This window comes from Schistocerca cancellata, chromosome 2, assembly GCF_023864275.1.
Source record: "Schistocerca cancellata isolate TAMUIC-IGC-003103 chromosome 2, iqSchCanc2.1, whole genome shotgun sequence".
NCBI lineage: Eukaryota > Metazoa > Arthropoda > Insecta > Orthoptera > Acrididae > Schistocerca > Schistocerca cancellata.
In genome coordinates, this window is record NC_064627.1 from 769,481,884 (window position 1) to 769,506,837 (window position 24,954).

The 24,954-nt window shown below is 38.7% G+C and overlaps 1 protein-coding gene across 4 annotated transcripts in view; it reads right to left on the reverse strand.

The window, feature by feature from the left end:
* LOC126162595 (prominin-like protein) overlaps positions 1-24,954 on the reverse strand; it is a 510,115-nt gene that overhangs the window by 173,709 nt on the left and 311,452 nt on the right. For 3 of the 4 annotated variants that reach the window (XM_049919200.1, XM_049919201.1, XM_049919198.1), the window contains 3 exons: positions 11,406-11,570; positions 9,258-9,382; positions 4,904-4,927 (listed from right to left, as the gene is read on the reverse strand). In XM_049919200.1, coding sequence (XP_049775157.1) covers positions 4,904-4,927; positions 9,258-9,382; positions 11,406-11,570 — 314 coding nt within the window. The remainder of the gene's footprint in view (positions 1-4,903; positions 4,928-9,257; positions 9,383-11,405; positions 11,571-24,954) is intronic. The other variant, XM_049919199.1, reaches the window with a different exon arrangement.

Genomic DNA, 24,954 nt, shown 5'->3' on the forward strand with positions numbered 1-24,954 from the left:
GTGTGCCAAACCCTACCTTGGCCAGCAAAGTCACCAGATCTCTCAGCAATTGAGAGATGTGAAGCATTATGGGCAGGAGGCTCCAATCAGCTTAGGATTTTGACAATCTAGCATGCCACCTGCACAGAATTTGGCACAATATCCCTCAGGAGGACATCCAACAACTCCATCAATTAATGCCGAGTAACTGCACACATAAGGGCCACAGTTGTACCAACACATTACAGACTTTCTCAATTTGTGAAGCTCTTTCTCTTGTATAAATCATTCAATTTTTCTGAAATCGTAATCATTTGTTTGTCTATACACATACAACAAACCTACTGATTTCCATCCCATTCGAATAATTCTTTTATTGTGTCTCATCTTTTTCTGCCTTAGGGTGCATAATATGTATGTTAATTATACTATGCGGAACACAAGTGAAGGCGCTGTAATGATGTCAGATAACAAATGAAAAAGAAAATTTTTTTATGTGATATTATTACAAATTAACAATCTTTGGATTTCTTCCTTTACTTTTACTGCAAAACCTCACTTCTTGCCAAATTTCGTCATTTTAAATCAAAGGGAAGTACTCTACTGGTTTTGACGAGTGAGTTTGTGAGTACCAAAATATGTGACATAAAGGGTCATACCTTTTGATGGCATTGACTTAGAAGCTAATGCTTATTATACTGCCAAGGGACCATAGAACTTAGTATGTGACACAAATTTCAACCTGATATGTGTCCCAGTTCTAAGCAAAGAAGGGAAAGCAGAAAGGTGGAAGGAGTATATAGAGGGTCTATACAAGAGCGATGCACTTGATGACAATATTATGGAAATGGAAGAGGGTGTAGATGAAGATGAAATGGGAGATACGATACTACGTGAAGAGTTTGACAGAGCACTGAAGGACCTGAGTCGAAACAAAGCCCCCAGAGTAGACAACATTCCATTGGAACTACTGACGGCCTTGGGAGAGCCAGTCCTGACAAAACTCTACCACCTGGTGAGCAAGATGTATGAAACAGGCGAAATACCCTCAGACTTCAAGAAGAATATAATAATTCCAATCCCAAAGAAAGCAGGTGTTGACAAATGTGAAAATTACCGAACAATCAGTTTAATAAGCCACAGCTGCAAAGTACTAACACGAATTCTTTACAGACGAATGGAAAAACTAGTAGAAGCCGACCTCGGGGAAGATCAGTTTGGATTCCGTAGAAATACTGGAACACGTGAGGCAATACTGACCTTACGACTTATCTTAGAAGAAAGATTAAGGAAAGGCAAACCTACATTTCTAGCATTTGTAGACTTAGAGAAAGCTTTTGATAATGTTGACTGGAATACTCTCTTTCAAATTCTAAAGGTGGCAGGGGTAAAATACAGGGAGCGAAAGGCTATTTCCAACTTGTACAGAAACCAGATGGCAGTTATAAGAGTTGAGGGACATGAAAGGGAAGCAGTGGTTGGGAAGGGAGTAAGACAGGGTTGTAGCCTCTCCCCGATGTTATTCAATCTGTATATTGAGCAAGCAGTAAAGGAAACAAAAGAAAAATTTGGAGTAGGTATTAAAATCCATGGAGAAGAAATAAAAACTTTGAGGTTCGCCGATGACATTGTAATTCTGTCAGAGACAGCAAAGGACTTGGAAGAGCAGTTGAACGGAATGGATGGTGTCTTGAAGGGAGGATATAAGATGAACATCAACAAAAGCAAAACGAGGATAATGGAATGTAGTCGAATTAAGTCGGGTGATGCTGAGGGTATTAGATTAGGAAATGAGACACTTAAAGTAGTAAAGGAGGTTTGCTATTTGGGGAGCAAAATAACTGATGATGGTCGAAGTAGAGAGGACATAAAATGTAGACTGGCAATGGCAAGGAAAGCGTTTCTGAAGAAGAGAAATTTGTTAACATCGAGTATAGATTTAAGTGTCAGGAAGTCATTTCTGAAAGTATTTGTGTGGAGTGTAGCCATGTATGGAAGTGAAACATGGACGGTAAATATTTTGGACAAGAAGAGAATAGAAGCTTTTGAAATGTGGTGCTACAGAAGAATGCTGAAGATTAGATGGGTAGATCACATAACTAATGAGGAAGTATTGAATAGGATTGGGGAGAAGAGAAGTTTGTGGCACAACTTGACCAGAAGAAGGGATCGGTTGGTAGGACATGTTCTGAGGCATCAAGGGATCACCAATTTAGTATTGGAGGGCAGCGTGGAGGGTAAAAATCATAGGGGGAGACCAAGAGATGAATACACTAAGCAGATTCAGAAGGATGTAGGTTGCAGTAGGTACTGGGAGATGAAGAAGCTTGCACAGGATAGAGTAGCATGGAGAGCTGCATCAAACCAGTCTCAGGACTGAAGACCACAACAACAACAACAACAACAACAACATGTGTACCTGTTCCTGAGAAAAAGGAGTCTTATTATACAGCCATGCAAACCACGAGTCAGACAAGAAACAATAAAAAAAAATTTTTCCCTCTGTGGTATAACATCAAATTTACAGTTTCTGGATTTTTCCTTTGGCTCTATTGTGAAGCCTTTCTTTTCGTAAAAATTTCATGGTTCTAAACCAACAGGAAGTACCCAATACATTTTAATGAGTGAGTTTGCAAGTATTAAAATATGTGACATAAATTGATTGCACTGCCTTACAAACTTCAATTTTTTACACTGCCAAGGGACACAGAACTCGGCATGTGACATAAACTTCAACTTGATATGTCTACTCATTCTTCAGAGAAAGGGTTTTTAATAGTTGGACAGAAAGGCACGCAAGGGAGTGATCCCATAAGGATTCTGGTTTTACTGGTTGACATATGGAACCCTAAAAAGAAACAGTTTGATGAAGTTCATAAACATAATGGAGCAGAAACCACAGTTTTCTGTAAACTTAGCTGATGTGACTTCCTCTCTCATGATCTGCAATGTACCCACATAGCTCCACCTATTAAAGGTCTCATTCCTTCTATGAAAATTTGTATCTATATCAGAATATCTAAAAAAACTGGACAGTTTTCATCTGAAATGTCCAAGGTTCACTCTTTACATAAAGGAGAGTTATCGCTGAAAGATTTTCAGTAGTGCACAAAAATAAAATCTAATTCATTTCCTCTCAAAGATATCTCAGATAGTGAGCTGTAAAATGGGAAGATGGCTGTTGGAGGACAGAGACTTTGTTCCAAGGATGCAATCAAGCAAAAGAGGACAATGCAAAAGGGGGAACAGCTAACAGTCACCCAAGATAAGTCAATCCTGATTGTATAAAACATGTGGAGTGGCATAGCTGCAAATACTATGAGAAAAGTAAGTTTTGTTAAAAGATAGGCCTGAGCAGAAGTATATTTTCCCATACAATGTGAACAATATCCTTGAGTGAATAATCTTCTGATGCTTCCTTAAGATGAAATTAAATTTACCAGCCACATAACAGCCCATGATAGGACAAAGGAAAATACTGAGCAATAATTGCTGTAGACAGGGACAGCCAGAGTGTGTGTGTGTGTGTGTGTGTGTGCGCGCACGCGCGCGCGTTTTCGGTAAAATTTTGAAACTCACTTTTCAGTTGAAAGAATAAAGTTTTTACCACTAAAGTTCTTGATTCAGTCCCATTTTGGAATCAATTAAACATTCTCTATTAGAAACAGATTAAAAATGCATACATTTATCAACAAGAATGCAGTTAATGTATGAAGTAGTGAGTATGAATGAATCAGCTGCCAGAAGACAAGCATATCATATTACAATAAATTAAAAAGTCTTTGCTGTTTCTGTTACTATTTATTTACCAGTTTTAATTAAGAGTCTGCAATTCATTGGCTTTCTAGAATCCTCAGGTGCTCTAGTGTTGCTTTTCCTTACTAATTCACATTTCATAGCAGAAATTATACAAAGTGTACCATAACTCTATTGACAAACTTTCAGAGGTGGTAATACGGACCAAAACAAGGAAAAAATGTCCAATAAACATGCACTGTAAAATGCATACCTTAAGAGCTATGAGCACTTTTTCAGTAGAAGAGACGCGTTTCACAGTGAAAAAGATCAACAAGTGCTCCCACATCTTAAGGTACAGTTTTAGAGCCCATGTTAACTGGACATGTTTTTCTTGTTTTGGTCCATACCACCTTCTCCCAAAATATGGACAGAACAGAGCTTGCAGTAAAATATATTTGCTTCATTGTATCAGAGATGAAGAAGTGGTCATAGCTCTTAAGATATGCCTTTTGAAGCCCACATTTACTAGACCTTTGGCTACAAATGGCCATATCTGCCATATCCCTGAATTTTACCATTCCTCCTGGGACACCGTGTATATTTAACTTTTTTCAGTGGGGTTATCATTCATCTTATGTAACATCAACAAAAGGCAACAGCAGGGCACCTGAGAATTGCAGTGTTTTACAGAGTCATAATTTACTAATTTCGTTACAAACAGAAAAAGATGTTTGATTAATTTTACAATATTGTAAGATTGATGAGCCACACAGAAATGACCATGCTGAATAATGGGGAAAGTTAAGCATATTATACTTGAAACAAGCAATTCAAAGAGGGAATAAGTTTTCTACATTCAATAAATGGACATGATTACTAAAAAACCTAAAAAAGCATTACAGAGTGAAACACTCTACTATCCCTGAACCACACAACAAAATTTTAAAATAAATCAAAAAGCTGAATGCACTAAGGAATTTCTGAAATGCTATACTTTTCTGTGGCTACAAACAATGCTTGTGAAAGACAAAACTCAGTTAGTTAACCAGTAACATGCTATTTAAATTTTGATATCTGTTGCCGAAGTTAAATCATGCAAAAATTACACACATGCTAACTAAATATCATAACCTCCCATGCAATTTCTTTAAGAAGCTTCTAAGAAAAACATTTGCAATTTTTATACCTTTGGAAAGTATCTGTCAAGTAGCTTCAGCATGAAATAAAAAAAAGAAAAGAAATTATTAAGAAAACCATAATGAGATATTGCTACATCATTTAGACTTAAAGCACTACAACACAGTTTAAGTTAATCAATAATACTTATGTCTCTTTCATGATGGTTTATAGAAGAATTCTTCAATAAAAATATTATCTGCAATAACTCAGTCAATTATGATTACGGACCTGAAAATGTAGCATTTACTTTTGGCAGATTTCACAAATACCTCCATCCCCTTTTTTTGGGTGCGAGGTGTATATATATATATATATATATATATAATAGAGGGAAACATTCCACGTGGGAAAAATATATTTAAAAAGAAAGATGATGAGACTTACCCAACAAAAGCGCTGGCAGGTCGATAGACACACAAATAAACACAAACATACACACAAAACTCAAGCTTTCGCAACAAACTGTTGCCTCATCAGGAAAGAGGGAAGGAGAGGGAAAGACGAAAGGATATGGGTTTTAAGGGAGAGGGTAAGGAGTCATTCCAATCCCGGGAGCGGAAAGACTTACCTTAGGGGGAAAAAAGGACAGGTATACACTCGCACACACACACATATCCATCCATACATACAAGACACCTTGTATGTATGGATGGATATGTGTGTGTGTGCGAGTGTATACCTGTCCTTTTTCCCCCTAAGGTAAGTCTTTCCGCTCCCGGGATTGGAATGACTCCTTACCCTCTCCCTTAAAACCCATATCCTTTCGTCTTTCCCTCTCCTTCCCTCTTTCCTGATGAGGCAACAGTTTGTTGCGAAAGCTTGAGTTTTGTGTGTATGTTTGTGTTTATTTGTGTGTCTATCGACCTGCCAGCGCTTTTGTTGGGTAAGTCTCATCATCTTTCTTTTTATATATATATATATATATATATATATATATATATATATATATATATATATATATATATATATATATATATACAGGGTGTTACAAAAAGGTACGGCCAAAATTTCAGGAAACATTCCCCACACACAAAGAAAGAAAATATGTTATGTGGACATGTGTCCGGAAACGCTTACTTTCCATGTTAGAGGTCATTTTATTACTTCTCTTCAAATTACATTAATCATGGAACGGAAACACACAGCAACAGAACCTACCAGCGTGACTTCAAACACTTTGTTACAGGAAATGTTCAAAATGTCCTCTGTTAGCGAGGATACATGCATCCACCCTCAGTCGCCTGGAATCCCTGATGCGCTGATGCAGTCTTGGAGAATGGCGTATTGTATCACAGCAGTCCACAATACGAGCACGAAGAGTCTCTACATTTGGTACCGGGGTTGTGTAGACAAGAGCTTTCAAATTTCCCCATAAATAAAAGTCAAGATGGTTGAGGTCAGGAGAGTGTGGAGGCAATGGAATTGGTCCGCCTCTACCAATCCATCAGTCACCGAATCTGTTGTTGAGAAGCGTACGAACACTTCGACTGAAATGTGCAGGAGCTCCATTGGGCATGAACCACATGTTGTGTCGTACTTGTAAAGGCACATGTTCTAGCAGCACAGGTAGAGTATCCCGTACGAAATCATGATAATGTGCTCCATTGAGCATAGGTGGAAGAACATGGGGCCCAATCAAGACATCAGCAACAATGCCTGCCCAAACTTTCACAGAAAATAAGTGTTGATGACATGATTGCACAATTGGGGTGCGGATTCTCGTCAGCCCATGCATGCTGATTGTGAAAATTTACAATTTGATCACGTTGGAATGAAGCCTCATCCGTAAAAAGAACATTTGCACTGAAATGAGGATTGACACATTGTTGGATGAACCATTCGCAGAAGTGTACCCGTGGAGGCCAATCAGCTGCTGATAGTGCCTGCACACGCTGTACATGGTACGGAAACAACTAGTTCTCCCGTAGCACTCTCCATACAGTGATGTGGCCAACGTAACCTTGTACAGCAGGAACTTCTCTGACGATGACATTAGGGTTATCATCAACTGCACGAAGAATTGCCTCGTCCATTGCAGGTGTCCTCGTCGTTCTAGGTCTTCCCCAGTTGCGAGTCATAGGCTGGAACGTTCTGTGCTCCCTAAGACGCCGATCAATTGCTTTGAACGTCTTCCTGTCGGGACACCTTCGTTCTGGAAATCTGTCTCAATACAAAAGTACCGCGCCACGGCTATTGCCCCGTGCTAATCCATACATGAAATGGGCATCTGCCAGCTCCGCATTTGTAAACATTGCACTGACTGCAAAACCACGTTCGTGATAAACACTAACCTGTTGATGCTACGTACTGATGTGCTTGATGCTAGTACTGTAGAGCAATGAGTCACATGTCAACACAAGCACCGAAGTCAACATTACCTTCCTTCAATTGGGCCAACTGGCGGTGAATCGAGGAAGTACAGTACATACTGATGAAACTAGCTGGAGATTTGGTAATTTCCTTTTATGGCAACTTCAATGTTGTTGTTTTTTTTCTTTTTTTTTCTCTTTTCTTTCCAAAACGGCCTTTGCTTCTTCCAGCTCCCATTAACCTTTCAACAAATGGCTCTACTCAATACCGTTTTTCTTTTACTGCCTAATTTGACAATTAAAAAATTGACAGAATATTGACTTTGATCTTTCCCGAGCATTCATAGCCATCAAACCCATGCTTCACAACACTACAGACAGAACCAACAATGTCTTAGAGTAGAATCAGAACCAAAAATAGCTACATTCACACACTAGGTTAAGACTTTCAGCATAATCCAAATACACTGGCCAGTTTTGTTTTCCAGTAGCATAGTACAGAGTGCAGACACTACAACCTGGCACTGGCGCCAAGCATAAACAAATCAGAATTATGACCACCAGAGAGAAGAGGAGCAATGTGGGAAAACAAGTCTCACAGCCCTCTTGCAGGGCATCTAGCCTACAACTGGATTGTGCATTTCTGCAAAAGCAGGACTGACACATAATCTTATGTATTGCTGATCTGTTTGGGTGTTGTGAGGGTCAAACTGAAAACCATGACAGACCAGGATTAGTCTCTTCATGCATTTCAAAATAAGAGAAGGAAACAATAAGCAATGCGCAACACAAAGCAAAGCTGAGTTTGCAAAGTGTCCTGTAACATCTACCACGCAATTGCTTGATAAGGCTGGCAGCGTCATAAATGAAGTAATTCAGACCCGACCTCTTCCAGTATCTGACACAATCACCATTCAAAACACACCTCCATTATACTAATTTTTGAAGTTCCGCTAGCAGACAAGTTTATTTACTCTAAGATGCTAGGTCTCACAGCTCTGTTGCATTATACAGTGTATACCTTACAGAGACCATTCAACTACTCCCAACTGATGTAGCACCAGAGCATCAAGCACTTTGTTATATTGTTGCTTTCAAGCACATTTTATTTTGGAAAAATGTTCTTATGCAAATTATCATTCCAAATAGGTCTTAGCTAAATGGTGAGCAATACCAGTAGCCTGACATTATTTACATTCTACAGATTATGCAGAAAATAAAACTTATTTCAAATGACCTATGATTAAATAGTTCATCAGGATATAACTTGCTATGAAATAGCATTTATTTCGTGATTTCATGTATCTGCATTTTGAGGCAGAATTCAAATCTAGATTTGCATTTATAGCAAATGCTAATTTTTTCAGGTCCATAATTATGAAAAGACACTGTACCATCTAAGCAACTGTCAATCAACACTTATTTTTACATTGTGTAGCAACAGCAACACATCTTAAGGACAGGATTTTGACAAGAAATCAGTGACCAAAATTTCATTTTTTCACAAAATTCATAAAAAATAGCTAACAAACAGGCTTAATTACACAAAAAATAAATTTCTGTTCAAAAATTTTATTAAATTTCTTTATAGATAAATTGGCTGATCAGACTTAACTTTAGAAGAAGCAACTTCACATTTTCTATCACCTGTGCTGGAAGTTGCACCTCCTTAAAGTTAGTCAATAAACAGCGTTATTGTTGACAAGTAACTTTTTCAGAAGTCTAGGTAAATTAGTGCATAAAACATTGCAGCAAAATAATACAACCAGTGAAACAGTATTTCAATATCTTTCTGTTTATTTTACCTCTTGACCCTCCTCTAGCTGTTGCTTAGACAACTAATAAGTACGCATTGTATTCCTGTCAAACATTCAAAATATGCTGACAAATTCTAACATGTTGCTTATTCTGAAGAAAATATATGTACTTAAACATATTTATGGAGATACTGGTCTGCAGGAAACTGATCAGGACACTCAAAACTGTACACACAATTGAGTATGTGAAAGTGTTACAACTGTGACATTCAAGAGAACGATTTCATGTACTTACATTCGTAAAATCTGCTGTAGTATTAAGATTTTGTATATTCTGACTTGTGACAGCATTTTGACAGGCAGGCTTGGTACTACAGTTTCTCAGCATTTCCTCCAACTCTGCTCGAATTTCTGATAATTCTGAAAGGAGGAAGGAAATCATGTCACAAATATGAGGTGTAGAAAAGGAATGGACTGAAGAGTATCATTTTCATGAGCAGTTAATTTCTGTATTTTTTCCAATTTCATTTATTTGCGAAACTTCCTGGCAGACTTAAACTGTGTGCCAGATCAGGTCTCAAATCTGGAACACTACCCATAATAAGCAGTGTCATTGGTTTGAGTACCAGTCTAACACACAGTACTAATCAGCCAGAAAGTTTCAAAATCGCATGCGCTACACTTCATAGTGAAAGAATCATTCTTATTTATTTATATTTTTTAGTATGTACATCAGCTGTCACTAAAGTAACAAACTGGAGCTGAATTATACACTGTTTTGTTACACCACTCTTTATGAATACTGATGTAAAGTTGGATTCATCTTCAAACCATTATCAGTGCATCATAGGATGAAAATTCTGACTCTTATGCTGTGGCTGCCACTGAAAAACATGACAGGTTGAAACCATTGTCAGGCAGAAATTCCATATTAGGTACTTGCTTCAAGGCATCAGTTCACAAAGAAAAGTCAGTGTTGGATAGTATGTATGAGGCTGGCTGGTGACCGTAATGATTAGACAGAGTGAGACACTGCATTGTTGTACAAAGGCAAAGTCAAAGCTACATCTTAACATATAAGTGAAATTATTTGCTTCACAACAGCCAGACACTTGGGGAATTTTGAAATTCACTCAACTGACCTGTTGATTCCTAAGCAAAATTTTTGCTGATTATCACATTGTATAGTTTCATTCAAAACTATCAGATTATGTGAAGCACTGGGTGAAGATAACACTATAAATTTATCTATACACACATCATAACCAAAGAGGTTCCCCACTAACAATTAGTTCAACTTAACAGCCATTTACCCAATAAGCACGCAACACAACTTGAGGTGTAAGTTTTATTACATGGAAATTTATCTATTCTTATGATCCAGGCACTTAATTCATGGTTCTGCCACTCTAAGGCCCAATGGAGGGTGTTGAATCATGCTCAGAGTTTATATTACGGAAGAGAGAGAGAGAGAGAGAGAGAGAGAGAGAGAGAGAGAGAGAGAGAATGTAATGTTCTATTGATGATGAGGTTATTAGCTGCAGAGCATAACCTTAGAATGGGTGGGGGTTGAAGGTTGGGGGGGGGCGTGGGGGGGTGGAAAGTTCATTGGCTGAACGGTTTTCCAAGGCAATATCCTGGAACATGTTTTAAGAGATAGTGTGTCGCCACATGGCACACAAATATGGATGGTCACATGTGGATGTGAACTGCCACCTTTCTGCCTGTTAAGTTCTGTGGACTGCACCACCTCAGTCAACAGGGGACTGAGGACTGGCACAAGTGACCAGTATTAAATGCATGATGTAACACACTATACCCATTTGAAGAAAATGTATTTTTGGATTTGAACTAACTTGGGGAATATATTCAATATTTATATGTTTTTAACAAGTGTGTATGTGATATGGTTTGAGCAAGAAACCATTAAAAATTACTTGGTTAATTGACTTGAAAGAATTTTTATTTTAAACAAAGGAGGAATATAAAAATGATTCTATCAATTATGTGTTTACTGTAAGTGAGTACTGCAAATAACAGTCTTATTTTGCAATTGTTAAAAACATTGTAGCAAAACCACATTTCAATTGCACGTTCTTCAATCTAACTCAGATTTAACAAAGTCTCACCTCCATATAAATTTGAGTCATATGGAAAGAAGAGAAAGTGTTTGGAAGTCTCACCCTTGTATAATCATTACGCGCATTAGTCCACAAAACACCTTCAGATATTAATGAAAGAGAAAAAAACACAATGCTGTTTATAGAATGCCATGCCAAAAAAATATAAACAGGGTAAAACATGTAGACTATTTCATATTCCACATGGTTTTATCACATCGAGATATTATAACTGCTTATGACAAAATTTTAGAAGTTAGTGGGTTGATTTTCTTTGAATTGACGCCACAACATAAACTGTCTTTTTCTTTTACCTCACTTACCATGCTGGAGTTGAACTGCACTGCTCTGTAATGACTTTGTAAGTTCTTGAGTTTTCTTGAGTTCCGCTTGAACAACTGGGAGATCAGCCACCAACAGAGTGAGATTAGATAAAACCACAGCCTGGGATTCTTCTGCAAGCTCACTTGCCAGTAGCTTTCCACAGGCTGTAAGTTAAATTCACAGAAATTACCAGAATATTCTGAAAATGACTGGCTTGGGTCAGGATTTGAACACATCTGATACACTTACAAATGGCAGCATAGATTATATTCCACAGACAGGAAATAACATGGCACTGACACATGGATAGACGTCACAACACAAGCCTAGATGAAAGGAGAGGATAAGGGAGAGACTAAATAAAAGTATTATTACATGTCTCAATGTTATAGCAAAAGCACTGGCTGAAACTCAAGAATGGAATAGGGGTGGGTTGGGGTTGGGGGGACCATATATCATCACTTGATAGTTTGTGCTGTAATTATAACACAATGCATTTACAACAAGAAAATCCTGTGAAGCTTCGCTAATGTGGTGTATAATTATTATTATTATTGACTTTTTTTCTCAGACTTAAGTCTGGTTAAAAATGGAACGTGACGCGGACCTCGGTCAAGCGTGACTTCCTTGTAACTGTATGGTATATGTTATATTGCATTTAGGAACTTTCGGGTAATTGAACATGTATCAATAATTACGGATTTCTGTAATTGTATATATAAGTTTGGATGTAGCTGTATTGCATTGATGTACTGGTGAATATTGTGAGGTATGACTCCTGTAGTTGATAGTATAATTGGGATAATGTCGACTTTATCCTGATGCCACATGTCCTTGACTTCCTCAGCCAGTTGGATGTATTTTTCAATTTTTTCTCCTGTTTTCTTCTGTACATTTGTTGTGTTGGGTATGGATATTTCAATTAGTTGTGTTAATTTCTTCTTTTTATTGGTGAGTATGATGTCAGGTTTGTTATGTGGTGTTGTTTTATCTGTTATAATCGTTCTGTTCCAGTATAATTTGTATTCATCATTCTCCAGTACATTTTGTGGTGTGTACTTGTATGTGGGAACGTGTTGTTTTATTAGTTTATGTTTTATGGCAAGTTGTTGATGTATTATTTTTGCTACATTGTCATGTCTTCTGGGGTATTCTGTATTTGCTAGTATTGTACACCCGCTTGTGATGTGATCTACTGTTTCTATTTGTTGTTTGCAAAGTCTGCATTTATCTGTTGTGGTATTGGGATCTTTAATAATATGCTTGCTGTAATATCTGGTGTTTATTGTTTGATCCTGTATTGCAATCATGAATCCTTCCGTCTCACTGTATATATTGCCGTTTCTTAGCCATGTGTTGGATGCATCTTGATCTATGTGTGGCTGTGTTAGATGATACGGGTGCTTGCCGTGTAGTGTTTTCTTTTTCCAATTTACTTTCTTTGTATCTGTTGATGTTATGTGATCTAAAGGGTTGTAGCAGTGGTTATGAAATTGCAATGGTGTAGCTGATGTATTTATATGAGTGATTGCTTTGTGTATTCTGCTAGTTTCTGCTCGTTCTAGAAAGAATTTTCTTAAATTGTCTACCTGTCCATAATGTAATTATTATTATTATTATTATTATTATTATTATTATTATTATTATATCTTCTTCTAATGGTGTCATCCCGATCTTAAAACAGTGCAACCCATTTTGAAACTCTGCTCTAACAACTGCCAACAATAACTAAAATGAAATGTTTCTATCTTGATCATGACAGCTGACACTACAGGGAGTACCACAGGTGATAGACGCCAAGACTGAGAGATCTGATGAAAAAGAAATTTATTCTGCTTATTACGGACATGAAACTACACAAATGAGTAGAATTACCGACCTGTAAATGAATATGCTAGTGGAGAATACTCAGCCACACAGTTTCTAGGCGCATCCACAAAGCATCAACTGTGGCTGCAAGAGGACCTGAACAAACAAGCTGTCGACTGACTACATCACAGACATGCTCATGATGGGTGTTAGACGAATGCCCAGACCAGGGACGCAGTGGTACTGTCATTCTTCGAAGAAGACTTGCACATTTCTCGCTTCGTGCGGCTGAGTGTTTTCCTGCTGAAATATGGCATATGGAATAGCCTGCAAGAGGGTCAATGGCTCAGGCTGTAAGACCTCCCTGATATAGCAGCAGCTGTTCAGGTTCCCCTCAAGACACAGGAGGTGAGAACCTGTGTTATAGGCAATGATGCCCCAAACCATCATACTTGGCGTTCGTTCGCTACGGCGATCAACAATACAATCTGCCTGATTACTTCGCTACAGTGGCGTCAAACATGTATGCAGCTTGTAGGACAAATTGGAGGAGGACTCATCCTAAAACACAATGTTTTGCTACTCAGCACATTAGTGTTGGCATTTACATGTCCATTGCAGACTCCGGCATTGGTGGGTTCTGGTCACTGGAAGTCAATGCAATGGCATGCATATTGCCAGTCAGCCTGCCAAAGATGATGTCGAACCATCAACACAGACATGTTGACACCTATCGCAGTGCTCCAATGTCGTGCCAACACTAGGGATGAAGCTGTTCTGTTCATTAAGGCCAAGTGGATAAGATAGCAGTCATCTTTCGCTGTGGTCACACTGTGCCATCCGATACCCTGTTGGCACTGTGTATGGCCATCTTCTCTACACTGATTCCACATATGCCTCACTGTCGATGTAGCATGCCGTGTACAGGCCACAACATCATGGAATGACAGACATGCATCACTGCCCAATCATTCTGACCCATTTGAATGCAGTCATATGTCGATATTCCACCTTGTGATGTCGGCGAGGCATAGTGGCACTTGGTTATGCATTTCCACTTTGTATGATGGCTCTGCACTGACTGACTGTTGCATAACACTGGCCTGTCCGGTCACCCAAGAGATGGCACTGTTGGGCCTACGTGCATACAACCTCTCTCCCTTTAAATTACTTATTGTGGTTCCACTGTCCTACACATCCTCTTATTGTGGCATATTGCACACAATTGCTCCTGAGTGTTTCACATTTTACAAACAGTAGTGTATAAATGTTCCTGCACGACCACAGCTTACAAGCTAAATCACAGCCGTGGCTGCTTCAATAGATTAAATCGTCAGCTTACACAATACAGCATTTTTAAAAGCTTAAGGTGTAGGCTTTTAATTCATTGATATTCCTCTCATTATGTTGTTTTCTGCAACTGAAAGAGCTTCCTTAATCACAATCCTTGTTTAGAACCTTTGAGTCAACACATGCAAGATACAATTATTTAACTTCAAAATAACACTGTTCAACAAAGACATCAAAAAATTAGGTCAAATATCATAAACATATTTTATAATTAAGTGAAACATGTTTTACTATTCAGTGTGTGTCAGAGTACATTTCATACAGTGTTACAATACCATGCACATTAATGTCTCACTTTTTCTTTACAAACTATTCATACACATGTAATCTGTTTCTGTGAAATTCTGTAGATGAAACCAGAAAATTTTGTCTACAAGGTTTCATTGGAATCATCTTTAGGGATTTAAACATGAAAAAAAAACTACATCTAAAATTTTTTTGCAGTCTTCATTTCTGCTGGGCCTTGTCAGTGGTTGTTCAGGTTGCCAAGAAGCAGCAGATGGGGTAGTAGGAATTCTGTGTTTCAAAGATCCAGGCATGAGGAGCCTAGCTACACTATGAATAAACATGGCTCAGCAGGTTGGCACTGGAATCTAGAGGAGACAGCATCATTAGTCTCCAGAATGAGATTTTCACTCTACAACGAAGTGTGTGCTGATATGAAACTTCCTGGCAGATTAAAAATGTGTGCCGGACCGAGGCTCGAACTCGGGACCTTTGCATTTCGCGGGCAAGTGCTCTACCGATAGAGCTACCCAAGCACAACTCACGCCCCATCCTCACAGCTTCACTTCTGCCAGTACCTCGCCTCCTACCTTCCAAACTTTTCAGAAGCTCTTCTGCGAACCTTGCAGAACTAGCACTCCTGTTGGTAGAGCACTTGCCTGCGAAAGGCAAAGGTCCCGAGTTCAAGTCTCAGTCCGGGCACACAGTTTTAATCTGCCAGGAAATTTCAGCATCATTAGTGGTTCATGCCTCCTAGCATATGTCAATGAACTCCCCAAATAATTGCGACTGCTGCTAACACCCGATCACTTATCAAGAGCTACCCAGGATCCACATGACACTGTGGCGGCAGGGTGGGGGTGGGGGGGGGGGGGGGCTTATAGGGCAAGAAGGTGTTGGGAGGTGTCGCAGCGGCCCCTTATCAGTTAGAGGGCCTACACAACAGACAAGCAAGGTGGGCTGCCGAACTCCTTTCAAGAGCTCAGATCGAAACCTTGCCAACGGATGTAAACAATAACAGGCTCTCAAAATAAACACAGAACTATTTCGGCAGAAGACATGTGACACGTTCCACCAATTGGAACTCAAGTGATTCATGCAGCACTCTGCCAACTCGGCATTATAAGCACGGCCGGACAGTCACACTGGCAATGTTTACCTACAGATATAACAGCTCTGGCCAGTACTTACGCTGGCTCTAGCATAGTAAACACTTATCGTAGCATTCAAAGTAGATTTTGGTCATTATTTACTTTCATTGTCTTGTATTCTTATCTGGTTTTGCTACCACAAGAATTGTGGGGGTTTTCTTCTTGTTCTTGTTTTTTTAAAATTAGTGCATGCCAAAAATGCAGTTTTCTTTAATTATAACAAACTTGACTGTTAGTTCTTTCCTGCTGACCGCAGGAAACTACAGGAGGTAATGGAAGGCAACAGAGGGGAAGGCAGGTGGTTATCAATTGTCATATGAAAATTACTGAAAAAAGTGAAAAGTTACAAACATAAAAGTAACAACAGGGACCAGTCACTAGCAGCATTTGAGTATTGGGGATTATGAACAAAAGGTTTGCTGGAGGGTCATTTCTCACTCAATAGTTTAGTGGAGCTGATAATGGGATGCATTATCAAGTGGCAAAGGAACTGAAGGGGACCAGTGACCTCGCTGTTTGGTCCTCTCATCCAAACCAACCAACCAACCAACCAAATGAAGGAACTGGTCGAGTTGAAGAAGCCACAGGTGGTGTGTTGTGGACAGGTTGTTCAGGAACTGAGTGGCTGAATCTGCAACTAGCCACAGTTTGAGAGCAATCAACTGTGCTGGAACCCAAGTGCACCTTAACCACATTAAATGAATGGTTTTATTCTCTTTCTCATTATCAACTATTAATTATCACAACATAAATATAATATGTTATCTTCTGACAGGTCATACGTTCATGTTTAATCTACAGCAAATAAATTACTGAAATAGTCTTCGTAGCAAGATTGGATGAAGTACGATGCTCTGTAAAACTTAAGGATAAGATAGATATTAATAGCTTAGCGGAAATGAATGAAAGTGCAGGATCACCACCTTCACAACATGAGGCAGTTGAAGGTACGAGAAAAAGAAATTGGGTGTCAATCAGCAAACAGTTATGATGCACTGTGGTGGAGGGTCTTCATTACAAAATGGCTCGGATACAACATTTGAATGACTTCATATGGGCGGAATTATCGGGGAACTGGAAGTAAGGTGATGGGTCTTCTATAGCAGCAGATTACCGTAACATCGTACTACAGTGGCATGGGGATGGTCTCTCTGCACGAGGACCAGTATGTTGTGTTCTGCTGACACCTGTACATTGATGGCACCATCTGTGATGGTGAGAAGAGCACAGGAATTAGACCAAAAGGAGCAAATTCAGTCTGGATAGTTGTTCTGGACATACCTTTACATGGCAAGGGGTGGGGACAACATAAAACCAATAACACTGTCTAACATTATCGGTTTGGTGATCTAGGTGTTATTGTGATGAAAGGCATAAATTTGCATAGGTGTACTGATCTCCAAATCTTTGAACACGGTACACTCTCCAGTCGCTGTTATTGTGACATGGTACTCCTTCACCATGTGTGTATTCAGGGCTGAAAACTGCCCTGATTTCATTTTTATGAATGACAATACACAACCGCATCAAACAGTGCAGATGGAGCTTTTTGAATAAGAGGATATTTGACAAATGAACTGGCCTGTCCATTATCTAGACTTAAAATCCTACTGAACAAGTGTGAGATGCATTGAGGCACCAATGACCATCCAGCATTTGGCAACAGCACTGGTGGAGAATAACTCTTATTAACCTTATGGGCAGCATGGAGCACATTGCATAGCATGTTTTGCCATACACAGTGAACACAAACCATATTAAAAACCACGTCTCACCTTTCATAATGTCCAGGGGACCATCACGAATCTCAGTGACTTCATCGTTGTTATTGACCTTGAATAAAAGCGTCATTTCTGTTTGTCTCATTGCATATTTCTTTTGGTCGTTTTCTGTACTATACTGCAGCAGTTCTTTCTACACTACATGATAAAAAGTATCCAGACACCTGGCTGAAAATGACTTACAAGGTTGTGGCGCCCTTCATCGGGAATGCTGGAATTCAATATGATGTTGGCCCACCCTTAGCCTTGATGACAGGTTCCACTCTTCGCATGTATACATTCAATCAGGTGCTGAAAGGTTTCTTGGGGAATGGCAGCCCAGTTTTCATGGAGTGCTGCACTGAGGAGAGGTATCAATGTTGATCAGCGAGGTTTGGCATGAAGTCGGCATTCCAAAACATCACAAATGTGTTTTCAGGTCAGGACTATGCAGGCCAGTCCATTACAGGGATGTTATTGTCATGAAACCACTCTGACACAGGCTGTGCATTGTGAAGGTGCTCGATCGTGTTGAAAAGATGCAATCGCCATCCCCGAATTGCTCTTCAACAGTGGTGGAAGCAAGAAGGTGCTTAAAACATCAACATAGGCCTGTGTTATGATAATGCCACGCAAAACGACAAGGGGTCATAACACCACTGCCTCTGAATTTTACTGTTGGCACTACACATGCTGGCAGATGACGATCACATTGTGTACCACACAATGTTTTCCATTATCCAGTCATCCAATGTTTACGCTCCTTACACGCCAAGCGAGGCATAGTTTGGCATTTACTGGTGTGATGTGTGGCTTATGAGCACCTGCTCAACCTCCTGCCTAACTGTCATAGTACTTGGAGTGGATCCTGATGCAGTTTGGAATTCCTGTGTGATGATCTGGACAGATGTCTGCCTATTACACATTACGACACTCTTCAACTGTTGGCGGTCTCTGTCAGTCAACAGACGAGGTCGAACTGTACGTTTTTGTGCTGTATGTGTCCCTTCACGTTTCCACTTTACTATCACATCGGAAACAGTGTACTTATGGATGTTTAGGAGTGTGGGAATCTCGCATACACTACTGACACCCAATCACCTGACCACATTCGAAGTCCTTCCGACAATCTTTAATCTGGAAAAATGGGGAAAAAATAATTTTCAGTGTTACATCTGAAATGACTTCTTATCACTTGCAGAAAATATTTCATTGCTTTTACTGGACTCTTGACTGGGACGTAACACCATCCCTGTCTTTTGGAATGTGACAAAAGACTTAACATAATTTGGATGACACTCAAAACTAATATGACTTTTTGTGATAAATAAACAAGGAACAGTTTCACTGCTAGAAAAATATACAGTATTCAAAAATTATGATACTAACTGTGAACAGGAACTGTTATAAAATATTTAATTACAACAAATTCAAGTCCCAAATGATAGAAGTCATATGTGATGTATCATCATACACTGCACTGACTTTCTATCTACTGCAAGTCAGTTCTGTACAAATTACAACTGCAACAGTTTAGCTGACAGTATGAACTGCAAGTTACTCAAAAAATTAATGATTTGAGACATTTCTGCTACAATTTGAATGCTTAATATCCATGTCTGTGCACTTTGGATTTCATGTGGTGCTACATTCTCTTGTCACAGCTGCATCTGCTTATTCACTGATTTCCGCACCAGGCAGAAAGGGCTGTACAAACCAGTTACAAGCAGTTCTTCAAGTGGCAAAAATGAATAACTTCAATATTTTTAAAACAAATTCTGACAGTGCATTTCTTTTGGTGCATTCTTCCTGTGTGAAAAATTACCAGGTAGGTTTCAACATATCAGACTGGACCATTCCTTGTGAGTTTTCTTTGGCACAATGATGTTTCATATTCAATCTTTTAGATGTAAATTACCAAATAAGCACTGCAGAAACCTAAATATCCAAGCATTTCCATTAATGTGTGCTAGAACCATAATTTTTACAAATAATTTTCACGGGAAGACGTCTATGTACTGGAAAACTATTTAGAAATATACCATTGCATTTTATGCACATAAACTAATTAAAATTTCCTTGTGAAACCTTCAAAACCAAATAATCAATGCTTCCAGATATGTTTATAACGAATGTTATGTTTTTAATTTTGATACTTCACTCACTAAACTGATACTATAGCACCTGAAATCTCTGAAATCTATGAGTTTGTCATGACTGTAACTATTATTTTTATATATTTTATCCATCCTCCTTTCTGATCTGCAGGGTAATGAGCCATGGTGGCACTTGAAAAATGTGGGAAAGGTGACAAAATATTTGAAAAATGATGATTAAAAGGTGACAAATTATTTCTAAAAACAGATCTGTGCAACTGAATTCGGGCTCGTTTAGTACCTATTTTTCGCGTGGCTCATCTGTAAAGGGGGTTGGTAGTAAACGGTTGCATTTGCGCCCCTATTATTGAGTCTGATATTGGCTGGCTATTGAAGAGCAGTGAACTGAACTATACACGTTCAGATTGAAACTTATTTATTCAAAAGAAACACTTTAACGTTGTGGCCATGCATTTTTAAGTTCACAGATAATAATCTGTGCAATTCGTACACTGTTTGTCTCACACCCACACACTTTCACTTTGTTCCTTCGCATACCCTGGCGTCCATGCTTGCACTCACGGCACTTTGCCGCTCTCAACCCGCCACCACAACGGCCAACCACAAAAGACCTCAATTTTCCCGCTCACATCCACAGTCCTGAGTCGGGTCACATGACACCACAGTAGTCAAAATAATTGCTAAACATGGCCACAATTCGTTTACAGTATTTTATAATATTTAAATACTTAAATCTAAATACATTATATAATTTTACAAATTATCACCACACTTATGTAATTCGTTGCAATTAAAAGAAAACCAAAACACTATCCAACGGAACTACAACGTCCATCAAAACACAAACAAATATTTTCCGGTCTATTTTTGCCCAGCATATTATCTCTGCTGCCGTGCTTTAAATTTTAAACAACTTGAAAGAGTTCCATATTATCCCCTGTTACCTTACATACCCCCACTTCATGGAGACATTACCTTAGTAACGGCAACATGAAGTAGCACCAAATGGAGTGAACCCATATTACTTTATATATTAAACATTTTAATTATAACTATAATGGCACCAAAACACGTAGAAAAGTGTTATAGTGGTGAGTTCATCAGTGTATGTATTGTCATTAGGAAACATACATACGTAATCCAACAATGTATCCAACTCAAATATACAATTAGATAGTATCCTATTGAGTGACTGGGCAGGCAAAATAAATGCCCATGTTAGTCTATATGTAGGTTGCCCACCACTGCACATTAACACTTCCACTTTTTACACAGTTGTTTCTGTAAGTTGCACGAAGTTGTAACCAGATCCTTTTGTTCACAGGTTTATGCATTGGAATACAGTCTTTCCAAACTTGCCAGCCAACAGCACTGTGCTTCCTCTCATTAGCCAAGCCATCCTATCAAAATTTAATCAAATCCTCATAAATCTTGCCTAGACATGCAGACCCACATTTCCCAGGAATCAGGCTATCCAAATCCTCCCTGGAACATCCTGTTTTCACTGATCAGTTCTTATTGAGGTTTGTACAAATGACAAACATACACATAAATCAAACACAAACATGGCATAGTTAAATATATTCTATTTCACCCTTCAAATGTTCCCAGATCAGGACCTCCGACACTTCTACCCCCACGCACCAGTATCAACTCCAGGTGCCAAAGATACATTAGAAATTTTAATCAAATCTCATATTTTATTTTATTTTATTTTTACAAACTATTTGCAGATTTCCTCCCTCCTATATTCTCCACATATTTATACAGAAATAGACTATATGTACAGTAGGTTTCAGTTCCCGTATGACTTTCAACAAGGCTTCTATCACACCCACACCAGTTGTGCAAATCCATTGACCACAGATTCCCTTATTGCAAATATATACAATATAATGAAGTTTGTTGACCACCAACAATGGCATCGCAACATACACAGTAATACAAATAATACTCCAATTATAAATACACGTATACATAGCCCCCAATAATTTTTTTTAACTCGACAATAGTGTACATGGGAATCTCACTTCCTTAACCTTTATTCTTTTACCACATATTTTTTCAACTCCGTTACATTTCTCAGTCCAAATGGCTTTTTGGACACTGGATATACCAACCTATATGCATTAGGGTGTGGACAACCCGTTATCTCAAAGGGTCCATGGTATAATTCAAATAACTTTTTGATTTCGCCATCAATGTCACTGGATTTTTTCTTGTTCCTCACCAGCACCTTATCTCCCTCCTTGAACTTTGTTGTCTTATACCTTTCTCCATGCCTCCTCTGTCTCTCATGTCCTTCCTTTAACATTTGCTGTCTGGCCACCTGCATCTTCTCTTGACTTGTCAAGTCTTGAGATGGAGGAAAATCTATGTGTTCTGCTATTAGATTGTCAGGCTTGATATCTTTCATGAGCTCATAGGGTGAGAATCCTGTTGCACAACTCTTCACTGTGTTCATAAGATCCTCAAACACAGTTATATATTCTGCCCAAGTACTATGCTTTTTACTGCAATATGTCCTACATAGCCTACCCAGCTCCCTCATATACCTCTCAGCAGGGTTTCCCGCAGGGTGATACACTGAAATCCTTATATGCTTCATCCCAGATCTTTGCATAAACTTCCCCCACACACTAGATACAAATTGTGCTCCATTATCAGACAGAACATTCTCTGGTTTTATAACATTCACAAAGTAATCTTTCTCTAGCTTGTTAATTATATTCTGGCTAGTGGCCTTTTTCAGTGGATACAGCCTTACAAACTTTGAGAATACATCAACAGCTAAAAGAACATACTTTACACCCCCTCGACCTGTTGGCAGCCTCCCAAATAAATCAATAGCCAGCAGTTCACCATTTCTTTTAGGAACAATATTCTGCATCTCTCCTTGTACTGCAATAGTATTATACTTCACTTTTTGACATTTATCACAAGAAGCCAACTGTCTCTTTACTCTCCTGGCCATGTTGTTAAAACTAACATAGTCCTGCAGTATTTCCAAACATTTTTGAGCCCCATAATGCCCATGGCTAAGGTGGATGTAATTTATTAATTTTTCCACATGCTCATCTGGAAAACATACCTTCCACTCCTCTTTGTCCAAATTTCTTCATCTAAATAAAATACCTTTATAAATTCTATAATATTTAGCTATTTTTTCATGTTCTTTACTTCCAAAGTTTGTTTTGATAAACTGCAAGGTTTGGTCCCCATTCTGAAGTCTCCTCATGTCCTTACAGATGGATCTGATTTCCTTCTCTCCACCCACTCCTTTCATATACAATATCTGTAGTTCTTTCTCGTCTCCATTCGCTTCATATTCTTCTCCAATGAAAGGTAATCTTGATAAGGCATCAGCCACATTGTTGTCTGTGCCCTTAATATATCTTATCTCATAGTTAAACTGCTGCAAAAACATGGTCCATCTCATGAGTCTATTATTTAACAGCTTACATTCTTGCAAATAGCTCAGAGCCTTATGGTCTGTGTAAACAATCACTTTCCTACCTTCCACATATATCCTGAACTTCTGAAATCCAAAAACTTCTCTGAGATACCATACATCAATTCATGTTTGGATAGCATTCTGCTTGCAAAAGCGATTGCCCTGTGCTCGGTCTTCCCATCTACTACCCTCTCCTGAAATAGCACTGCCCCTATCCCATAATCTGAGCTGCCTGCCCCAATACAGAAAGGCAAAGACAAATCTGGATAGAACAAAATTTTGCTGTTTTTTAAGCTATTCTTGATGGCTTTAAATTCCCGGTCACAGTCAGATGTCCAGCACCAGGTTACACTTTTCTTTAATAGTCTACATAAGTTAGGTGAATTCAGGCTATAATCACTTATGTACTTCCTATAGAATGAACATAGTCCTATAAATGATTTCAATTGTTTCCTGTTCGTTGGCACCTTGCAGTCAACAATAGCCTTGATTTTCTCTTTATTGGGCAGAATGCCATCAGGAGTTAACTAATGACCGAGAAATAGTAATGTTGCTTGAAAAAATTCACACTTACTTAACTTAAGGGTCATCCCCCCTTTAGATATAGCCTTGAATACATCCTCCAACAGCTGACAGTGCTCTTGCCAATTGCTACTCGTAATCAAAATGTCATCTACGTACACGGTCAATTTTCTCATTAGTTCATCACCCAACACATGACTTAAAGCCCTTACAAAAACTGCTACAGATATTGATAAACCAAATGGCACAACTGTAAACATATAAGTCCTGCCCTCAAATAAGAAAGCAGTGTACTTTCTGCTCTCTTCAGCCAATTGCACCTGCCAGAACCCTGAAGTCAAATCAACACTTGAAAGAATTTTAACATTATAAAATTTTTGCAACAGCTCATCCATGTTCTCTGGCTGATCATTTTCTTTGACTATTATTTTATTTAGCTTTCTTGCATCCAGTACTATTCTTATAGAACCATCCCTCTTTTTCACCACTACTATTGGATTACAATACTCACTCCTCCCCATTTCCAGTATGCCCCATTTCAACATCATCTGTATCCTTGCCCTTACAGCCTCTCTATTAGCTATTGCTATAGGATAAGGTTTGGCCCTTATCACTTCATGTGGCAATACCCTCAAAACATAACTGAAATCTACGACTTTTCCAGGTCTGTCAGAGAACACATGCTTATGCTTACACAACAAACCTGTAAGCTGCACCTTTTGTTCCTCATTTAAATGTCCCATTTCATTCACTTTGTCATATATCTGCTGTTCAGTGCAGATCTCATCACCTACCTCTTCTATCCTTTGTAAATGAGTAATAGTCTCACCTCCTTTTAATTCCCCTTTAAATTTTATTCTTCGTCTATTTCCACCAGCATCAAATTCTACCATTCTGTCCTTTACAAAAATGCTACAGTCATACTTGTACAAGAAGTCCATACCCAAAATTACATTCAATGCCAAACCCTTCACCACAAAGCAACTAATATCAAAACAATACTCATTACTATTAAATTCCAGTAATACTTCCCTGCTGATGCGCTTGCTACATGTCCCAGTTGCTGTCTTAATTTTGACTCCTGTAACTGGTAATTCTATTAATCCTAAACCTTTAATTTGCTGCCAGAAAGATTCAGAGATTGCAGATAAACTTGAGCC